Source organism: Loa loa (genome assembly GCF_000183805.2).
Source record: "Loa loa unplaced genomic scaffold supercont3.62, whole genome shotgun sequence".
Classification (NCBI taxonomy): domain Eukaryota; kingdom Metazoa; phylum Nematoda; class Chromadorea; order Rhabditida; family Onchocercidae; genus Loa; species Loa loa.
In genome coordinates, this window is record NW_018108242.1 from 267251 (window position 1) to 277588 (window position 10338).

General features: G+C 36.6%; 1 protein-coding gene across 1 annotated transcript in view; it reads right to left on the minus strand.

The window, feature by feature from the left end:
* Positions 1-10338, minus strand: part of LOAG_17334 (talin 1) — a gene marked incomplete at both ends in the record, with an annotated part of 20845 nt that overhangs the window by 1756 nt on the left and 8751 nt on the right. The window contains 21 exons of the mRNA XM_020449992.1: positions 571-732; positions 893-1031; positions 1418-1610; positions 2327-2474; positions 2694-2800; positions 2893-3095; positions 3174-3391; positions 4220-4376; positions 4449-4750; positions 4882-5107; positions 5210-5367; positions 5568-5697; positions 5810-6001; positions 6125-6297; positions 6547-6699; positions 6777-6989; positions 7071-7304; positions 7521-7697; positions 7785-7974; positions 8158-8312; positions 8430-8744. Of these exons, the coding sequence (XP_020306408.1) occupies positions 571-732; positions 893-1031; positions 1418-1610; positions 2327-2474; positions 2694-2800; positions 2893-3095; positions 3174-3391; positions 4220-4376; positions 4449-4750; positions 4882-5107; positions 5210-5367; positions 5568-5697; positions 5810-6001; positions 6125-6297; positions 6547-6699; positions 6777-6989; positions 7071-7304; positions 7521-7697; positions 7785-7974; positions 8158-8312; positions 8430-8744 (3945 nt within the window). The remainder of the gene's footprint in view (positions 1-570; positions 733-892; positions 1032-1417; positions 1611-2326; positions 2475-2693; positions 2801-2892; positions 3096-3173; positions 3392-4219; positions 4377-4448; positions 4751-4881; positions 5108-5209; positions 5368-5567; positions 5698-5809; positions 6002-6124; positions 6298-6546; positions 6700-6776; positions 6990-7070; positions 7305-7520; positions 7698-7784; positions 7975-8157; positions 8313-8429; positions 8745-10338) is intronic.

A 10338-nucleotide genomic window follows, 5' to 3' on the forward strand; every position in this document is an offset into this window, starting at 1 on the left:
AAAACAAAAACAAAAAAAAAAAAAAAAAAAAAAACTAAAGCAGGTAAACACAAAGCACACAATATAAAGCCACAACAATGCCAAATCACATTAACATAGGGTTAGGAAGGCTAGATGGATACGGAGCAATACACAGTGGCCGATACGTCTGAGATGCTGGTTGACTTTGCACAACCCAAGAATATCAGACATATCAACACTGCATATGCAGGAAGTGCTGCCATAATGGTCAGGAGTTATATCTCTTTACTGCTGGGTCATACAAACAACACATCCAACTACTGCTGTTACCGCATGCGTAAAAATTTAAAATAACTAAAAATCCGGGAAATTTTTGCATCTCGTCCAGGCTGTCAGGAATTAGATCATAAAAGAAAATCAACCAAGACAGCTGAACTACCAGAACATTATATGTTACCAAAATAACGTGAAATCTATACTACACACTTTAATAAAGCATGCCACTTAAAACTATGGGAAAGCTCAGCGAATCTCGATTTCGAAAGCATATAACAGTCCCATAATCAACTACCAAAAACTGAACGCGTACAATTTTAGTTTTGTTTCTACCTGAGTCTGACGTGGTCTAAGCTGGGAGAGTTTCACAGCTGCTGCTTCGATAGAGTTTGCCGCGCCGATGAGCTCATTTTCTGCAACTGCTGTTGGATCCGATGGGTCAGTCCAAGAATTACCCTTCAGTAATTCACCACAACTCACAAGTTCACCAACCACCTGAAATATAGCAAAATTCACAGCAAACAACCTGACGTATCCAGTGTCAGTTTTCCGATAAAACGTTCAAATTTTGTGTCGATATTTCATTATAATTTCAATGCCTGCAAGACCATATTGTTGCTTGACACCTCGTTTCCCAAAAACCAAAAAAACTTACTTTCGCAATTCGTCTAGATGCTTCCAGCAAAGCATCCCGAGCGTGGGGATCATCTCGTCGTATAATCAGCGCTTGAAGAGTTATCAAGAGTGAGCGTACCTGAACAGCCACTTCACGTCCACAGTCTAATGTACGGTATCTGAAAGACGACTTCTGACACAATATTCATCATCAAAAGTCTATCACCTCTAGTAATTAGAAGTTTAATTCACTGTTCCTGTCTCCTAAACAATAAAAGACGGGATAAAACTGTACCTGATGATAGAAAAAAAGTCCTTTTTGGGACTAGAAAAAGTGAAGTAGACTGAAAAAGTCCTATCATGAAGTTATCAGGTATAAAATATCAAAGTACCAAAGTGATGAAATAAAGGTACATATAATAAACAACAATCAATACGGTTCTAATGGCTCGGGCTGCAACTGATGGATTTGAGAACGAAATAGTAGTTTTATTTTCCTAAACGAAAAATATGGAAGGGAGGATTATTTTTATGCCGTTCGTGCCATTAATAATTAAAGATAAACCTAGCATCGGCGGAATCAGCAGACAGAGCAGCGGCACGGGTGGTAGCTAACAAATCACATACAGATTGCCGGGCAATATTAGCTGCTGCAATAATATCACTCTGTTGTAGTGTTTGTGCTGCTGCTGCTGCACGAGCTGTTGCTGCAGTCAGCTGTTTTGTTGATCGAATAAGATCTTCTGCTGTGGCTCCTCCTAAACAGAACATTCTAGAATACTCGTGAAATGAAAGCAGTTTATTCAAGGCACTAGAACAATTTCATAAATGCTCCTTCAACTCATTTTACAAATAAAGCAGAACTAAGGGAAGTGAGGTCATCATTTTCCGACAACAGCTACCACTACTCTATTGCTACTGTTGCTTATAGAATGTTGAAATTTCCTTCAAAATCAGTAATTTATTAATGCTGGAAATTTGTAACTTGACCGACACAGCATAATAGAACCTTCTATCTGAAGCCTATTTCAACCATATTCACATTTTAAATTCTTGACAACTTCAAAACTTGCTAGTAATCTGCTGAGATCAGATCAGCAGATCCTTGGGATGAATAAAGTCCACCCAAATTCAAAGCTCTCATTTTCCTTCGAAATAATTTGACATGGTAAATCACCATCCAGATGACAAAAACTTCCAGACATAAACAACAAGAAGAATGAAAAAACGAGTCCAAGGAAAACCAAAAAATCGAAATTACTGTTATATAATTCATTTAAAAGCAACTGAAAGTGAATGACATGATAAAACCAAACAAAAAATAAGGCAATGTCTTCCTTATAAAGCTTTTAGATGAAAATTTCCCCATTACCTATCTGTCTGAGTGCGATATTGGAAAAAAAAAACATTCAATTTTTCCGTCTCCGAACCTTGTATAACATTTAGCTATTGGTGTTGAACAAATATATATTACCTCTTGAAGGTGCTTCACCACTATCATAAAGACTAATTTCCTGACCAATAGCTTCAGTAGCTGCTTCTAGTGCTCTTGTACCACGCTGATGCTCATCTTCGATTGTTTTCACAGTTTTAAGCAGCGATGTTACGTTTGTTACCATAATCTACAACAAAATAAAATAGAGTGAAAACAAAGTGAACTTATTTCTATTCACATCACTTCACACTTCACGATATCTATCTTGAACTATAATGTACAGAAGGATTACACATTTCGATGATGCAAGTATATTTATTCTGAACTTCTAACTGCCAAGAAAAAGTTTTTTGGAAGTTGCTCCAAAGTTAATGAAAAACTTGAAAATGAGAAGGAAGATGATTACTTTGGCCGCTTCTTTGAGATATCCCATAGCAGGATCATGCAACGATCGGCCCGAAGCATTTTTTGTAGCTTGAATTAAATTCGAAAGGGCAGCTGCGACATCACGAACTGCAATTCATTGTTTTTCTGCTTCTCATAAATTTTTACAGCGTAAATATTCTTCCATAAAATAAGTAGATATTGACAATAACCAAACGGACCTGCATGGATGACCATAACCTGAGCTTCAGCATTATCGGAGGACAATGAAACAGCACCATTTTTAACCGCATCCGACAAATTGACAATAGTACGCACAGCATTCTGTGCTGCAACTGCTAGTTGCTCCTGATTTGATGCTGCACCTGCCACAAGCGCCTTCGTATCCTCTACTAACGCTTTCGCAGTTTTTAGGATTGCTTCCCTAGAATTAACTTTAGATTATGTTATGTTAATACGACTAAAATTATGTAAACAGCAAGTTTCAATTACATTATCTCACCTATGGTCTCCAAATTTTTCAGAATCTCTTTGTGGATTCAACGATCCAGCAGTGGCGAACATAATCGTTGTATCAAGATCTCCAATGATACCAGATACAGTATTGGCAGCATTAATGCATGCTTGCGTGCCACGTGAGCCCTCATGTAGCGCTGCAAGGACTTCCTGTACTCTTTCTACCACCGTTTGTGATCCACGAGACAAATCATCTAGTACACGCTGAAATATTTTTAAATCTAACATGAAGTGCAATGTTTTAAAAGCTCCAAAAATACCTATGTACACTTTTAGTGCAAAACAGAAAAATGACTTACATATTTTCTTAATTTATACGGATTAAACTTCTATCTTTATGTTTTCTTTATTCAGTTTTCTAGCGTTATTTTAAGCAGCAAAAGAGTTAGGGCCACTAGTAGACATATTCATTCTATTTGACAACTCAACAAATGGCAGTCAACACCACTGTTGAGAAACTTTAATAAAATGATGAATGAGAAACTTTAATAAATTTACATATAGACGATTTGAGAAAAAAGATCTCTTCCCTGAAGCAATCAATTATTTACTTTTCGTACGGAATTCTCGGAACTGATGCGTTCGTATCACCGGAAAATCTTGATTTTTTAATGACTAGGTGTATGAACACTTTTTCGAATGAAACATGTCAACAAAAAAAGAAAGCCTTCGCGAAATTTAGAATTCAATCTTAACAGGAAAGTCTTCAATACGAATCCAATCATATAAATGATTTTCGATAATGATAACGGAATGAAGTAGTCTTTCCTTTCCTTTCTCTCACAGACGTTTGATTTATTGAAAGTAATGCTTATAAATCCAAATTACCTTCATCTGTCACTTTCTGCCACACTCATCCGTTCGCCACTCTAATCTCTCATCTACCCATTTTACTGCCTTTTCGTAGAACAATTATTGTTTCATTTCTAAAAAGTTAACAGCTTCCAGTGCTATTAACATTATCCCTTCTCTTCCGAATAACTCTAATATTAGTGAATACCCTCACTGCTAAATATCTTTCACAATACTTGCCTGATCAGCTGGGTGAGTGCGGCGCTGTCCAGCTATTTTAACCTCTTCGATGCATGCAGTACCCAATTTCTGCACCGCTACTCGCAATTTCTGCGCTAGATTTGGAGAAGATAATGTTCCAATTGCAAGGCGTGAATCGATGGCCAGATCCGAATAGCTAAAATGAAAAATGAAATATGCGAAGTCAAAAAGAAACAAATAAAGCAAACCCAGTGGGGATAAAAAGTACCGTTCAGAGAACCGCAACGCCAACGATCCCAACGATTCTGGAGGCTTAAGAGGCATATCAGTAGCTAGGCGTGATATTTCCTCCAACGTATTTATCATACGCGTTTGTGCATCTGTGAATGTTCCAGTGATTGTTTGTGAAGTGGCCTCATCAGTGAGAGCTATCGACCTAGATATATTCTCTACAACGCCAAGAATAACACCAGCTTCAGATGCCATACGATTTATATTGCGTTGCATTTCAGTAAGTGCATCACGCAGTTGACTAGCGCTATCGTTTAGTATTACATGCAAGTTACTAGCCTGAAACGGAATGTGACAGTTATGAGCTGCAAAAAATAAAAAAAAGAAAAAGAAAAAATTCCCAATCTAATTTGAAACTAAATTTACGGACAAAACTTCATTCATAACTTTACATGAAATGAAAAAGAAACCTTTGGATTTCCACTGACATTTCTACACGCATAAAGCATCTGTAGCTCTGCCTCAACAACAGTTTTGCATTGTTCAAATATGGCTGTTAGTGATTTTGTGTCATAAGTTACCGAAGCCGCTTGAATAGAAGATTGTACTAATGGCTCTATTGCTTCCATATGTTCATGTACACGATGTCCAAGTTCTTCACTGTGTCCAGTTGTTGCTTCACGTAATGGTTCAATTCTGGGAAAATTGGATTCGAGAAAGGAGAATCAAAAACAAACATCTTGGAACAGAAAAGCTACCAACTGTGAAATGGTCTACTGAGACAGTAACAATACTGACCTGTCATAAAGAGACTGGCAAGCATGCAAAATTTGCTGATGAACTCGTTGTTCAGTGATTACACCGCGCGGTAGTTGGTCTTGAAGAGCATCCATTGACGCTCGATCGATCTGCTGAATCATCTGTTGAAGTTGGACTATTGCAGCATCTAAATCCACCTGAAACGCTACTTTTTCAAACGAAAGTCTGAGAAAAAGAAATCCTCGAAACCTTTGCAACTCTTCTTTAAGATTAAAATAACGAGAACTTTAAAAATTGACTTTTTACAAGCTGATTTTGATATTTTTATCCTAAAAGTACCCAATCGCTACAGATGAATATTTGCAGAATCACAAGATGAAAATAGCAACGAACTGACCTGACCAGGTGCCTGTTCCCGGATAGAAGTCACCAAACGTTTGATACTCTCACTAACTACTTTTGAATGATCAGCAAGGCACTGCCAAGTTGACGCATCCGCTGGCGACACAGCAAGCTGCTTAGCAGTTCTGCAAACAGAAGTCATCTAAAACTGGGAAGGCAGTTTTCTGTTAGTAATCAAGAAAGTTTTTATTCTTCCACAAAAACCAACTTAAAATAGAAACAAACAACTGCACTTACATGATCATTTCGTAGCTGGCATCTAACATTTCTTTGCCAGACAACAGAATGGTCTTCTGGGCAGTTTCACCCGCTGTAGATATCTTGGCAGGCACTGCTGCGAAATCCGGATTATCTACGAATATTTCTAGTTGTTGAGCTGCTGTATACAAAGATCGTGCTGCCTCCGTACATTCTCGCTGGTTCTTCTCTCTAAAGATTTTTTTTGCAAATGACTGAAGATGACTGGTTTTAGCAGCTACCACTGAAGATCTAAATTGCACTCCCCTTATTGCTCTAATTTTTCTTCACAAAAATCCTGAAATAATGATTTACGTGAATGAGCTATCTAATTGTTTCACAGCAGTTATCAAAGAGGCTGTAGATGATGCAACTTCTCGAGCACAATTGATAAACTGCTTCTTCAAGTTTACATTTGATGCCCGTTCTGATGCTTCACGGCATAAATTAGCCAGTGTTGAAGTATGTTTGGCAATAACCGTAGCATCCTGAAATTAATAATGTAATCAAGGCTTCAGATTGTTTTTGATCTATGTTCATTTATTATTACCATAATAACATATAGAACAAGACAAAGGTTGTTCGTGAATCTTTAAAAGAATTTTTTCAAAATATTTCATATCACCTAAATATATACTACTATATTAATAAACTGTTAGTCAAAAATTATTTCTTGACCACTACGTGGGGCAGCACAAAGGATATGAACGTTATATTTGTACGGGTGAATAACAAACATCAAGAATTTGCTGCTGGGTATATTCCATGTGTTCAATACGTTCACAGATTTGTTTGACAATTTCAATTGAACGATGACATTTTGATGTATCGATGATAGCCGGATGTCCAGGTTGACTCTTTGCATCAGCAACACCAATCAAATAGGCACTCTGAATGGAAAGTTGTGAATCAGTAAAAGAAATCATGAGATAAATATAATTCAAATGGGCTAAAATAAAGAATAAACCTGAGTAGCTCCCTCAGCAAGACCACAGATTGCACCAGCAGCAATGTGAACACTTTCGCAAAGTGAATAAGTATCCTGATTTCTTGCATGTCGTGCTATTCCAGTCATACCCTCACCCAATCGCTTCGCTTGCTCAGTCACAGAATCCAAACTTTCGTAATAACCTTCACTATTGACCGGCAAGTTGGCCCGGTCCAGTATATGTCGTATGGACTGGAAGCAAATGACATCGAAGCTGAATTTCATTGGAATTAACACTATGATCTCATTTTAATTCCAGACCCAAAAATTTACCTTTATCTGTCGTAATGCTGCGTCACACTCACGCTGCCAAGGAGTCTCGCGACTTACATTTTCAACGATAGCATTTACGGATTCAGTAAGTGATCGGGTGGACTGAGAGAGTAGTTGTAGAGCTGATGCATTGGCGGCATCCATTGAAGCAGTATGGGTGCGCCACACTACATTCACTGCTTCTTTTCGGACTGTTTCTAGGTAAGATACACACTGTTGTCGTTGCACCCCATCCTGAATGTTTTCCTTACTGAAGATAAAACACGACACAATCATGAAAACATTATTTTCAGCTCACATCCCAATATCCCAATAACAGCCAGAACACTGTAATAAAAGTCTAAATGATCTTGAAAGTAGAGTTTTTCGGTATTAGGTTAATACAGCTGAAAATAAATAGTCTTATCACTATGGATTTCAACATTTTTTCGGTAACTACAAAGAGCAAACCTGCTGTTGTTTGATGGCTTGCGTAACAGCAGTGTGGAAATCAGTATAAGATCGAACGAATACATCGACAGCTGCTGTTTCCTGTGGTGCTTGCAAGCTTACTGCTAGCTGTGAACAAGCTTCGATAAGTCGTGAAGCTGAACCACGGAGATCCAAGACAGATGCTACTTCTGGTGCCTGGATAGAATTAAAATTTTTTAAGAGCTTCAAGTATTATATGATAATATATAAGGGAAATGAACAATGTTAAATTTCAGTACTTACTTTGAAAGATTTGATTTGGCTAACAGCTCTTTCAACATGCTGCGTATCCGGCAAACATGACAAACACTGTCGCAGCGAAATTGCAACTTGTTTTGTAGCATCATTAAGTTGCTGAGATGCTGCTTGTTCACGTACCTTATCAAACACACGTCCTGAATCGTGAACTACTGAGCGTGCTGAGACAATGAACCTTAAAATGTTGACAATTCATTGATAAATCGTACACTTTATAGAGGAGAAATTAATGTGGAGCATAAATATGCTAACCTGTACATCGTACAAGGTAGCTTATTTATTTTTTCTCGATAAGCTAGTAATAAAGTACTTTACTACTAATCGAGGAGAAAATTATGTGGAGCATAAATGAGCTAGCCTATCAACAGGTGTATCTTTCCTTGTCGAACAAACGCCATGAACAGCAGATGCGAATTTTCGCAACGACTGTGCTGCTTCGACCGCACTTGCACCAACATGTTGACGATCACCGCTTGCTGCTGCACTTACCATTTGAGTTAATGTCGAACCAATCTCAAACATGAAAAGATCTGTACTGCTTCAAAAAATTACACAGTTACAACTAGAACTTTGATGAAAGGTGTGAGATGTTCGATTACCTCACCTCTTAAAAGTTTGAACTTCGCCCACCTGTCTAGCAGCACTAGCTAGCTTAGAACTCGCGGTTTCGGCTGACTCTCCAGGCACCGCGATAAGCTGTCTGTTTTGAGCGGCACGACCAATTTCAATAAGCTCATTATCTAGTTCCCGAATCAGATCTTCGGAATGAGCCAATTGCATTTCAAAATTCAGCTGCTTGGCATTATTCAGAGCAACTCGCAATTCTGCCAATTGGGTAGAGAGTTGTTGACTAGCAGATTGCAGATGAACAGCCACATGTTGTTCCGGAACTGAAGGCACTGTCTGACGTGCAACTTCAACTAGTCGAGTGGCCGGGCGCAATACCTAAAAATTGAGAAATTGAGAACACTTACGATAAAAATGACAGAAACTTTAAGTAAAAACAATGACTGCTGTCCAGGTGAGCATCTCAACTGATTTTTATTTGACCATGCATTTCACGAGATCGATTACTGAATGATAGAAACTCATTTTAGTTCGAAAATTCGACCGAGACAACAACCGGGTAGAACTTAAACAAAATATTATGCATAGTAATTTAAAAGAACCATGAAAAGTTATTAAGCACCATCCAACTAAACTACTAAAATTAACAAAGAAAGTCAAAGCATAACTGTATCTACAGCGAACTAAAATAAGTTGCTAGTTCAACGAAAAAAAATCCACTACGGTTTAGGAATTAGAGATGAATAAGAATGAAAAATTCTCTCAAAACATGTCTGAAATATATATCAGGGGATTTCTCTTTCTTTTCTACAACTATATGCGGTAAAGCAATTAATGACAAACTTAAATATGAAGTAAATTACGCAAGCATAGAATTTTAAACTGTTGTTAACTATTCTAAAATTGTCGTTAGCAACAAAAGATAGAAGAATTGTTAGTCAGCAAATCCACTATTTAATCTACCATTTCAAGCTTGACACACTTTCACGAATGGAAATGAAAAAAAAAATGGAGGAAAATGTTTTGAGAAAAAAAAGATTCACAAACAAAAACTCATCAAACCAGATAATTTACTTGGATATGAAACAACTACCACGGTCCATAAGCTTTATTTTACATTACTTATTCGAAGATAAACAACCAATAACTCAAAAGTTCGATCACCAAAATGTTTTACTTTACTAAATTGCTTTTTGGACATGGTAAACAACTTGAAGTAACTCAGTTTAAGTAACTGAAGCTATTCTTTAAGACCGAGTGATCAAGATTATCGTTAACCTAAGCCAGTAAAACAAATATGGAGATAATCTTTTCGTAGCATTTTATCTATCTTTATCTAGAAAATTTCTTTCATCCACCAAACATTCTATCAAACAACAGTAGAAAACAGTTATGTTAATGTGATAAACATTCTGATTTTGGAAATAAGGGAGACTTAGCAGTACCAACGGCAATAAAAAAGTTAAATGACAATTCATAATTCATGATGGAAGATAGAGAAGTCCACCAAAAAGAATGCGGATTGATAAGATTGAGCAAAAAAAAAAAACGGAATTGATAAGATTGTCCAGGATAGTGATTTAATTAAAGATTTAATGATATATAAATTAGGGAAAGTAGTGATGTAAAGCAAAAGATAAAAGTTCTTGTACTACTTTTCCTAATTCATATATCAATAATGATAAGGCGAGATATAAATAGCATTTAATAAAAAAGTAAAATTAATTAATTTGTTTCCTAACTGATATTTTTCACAGCTTAATTAGTGCTATCATACTTTGATTATATTAATGTATTTTAAGTATAATTAGGTATTTTATTCCTCGTTGCTTAAATCAATCACAACCTTGATAATGCAATATATGAATTAATGTATACTACAAATACTATTAATATTATTCATTTAAAAAAACAAAAAAAAAAAGAAGAAGCAAAAAAGCAAAAAAGTGTTATAATTAGTAATAATAATAAA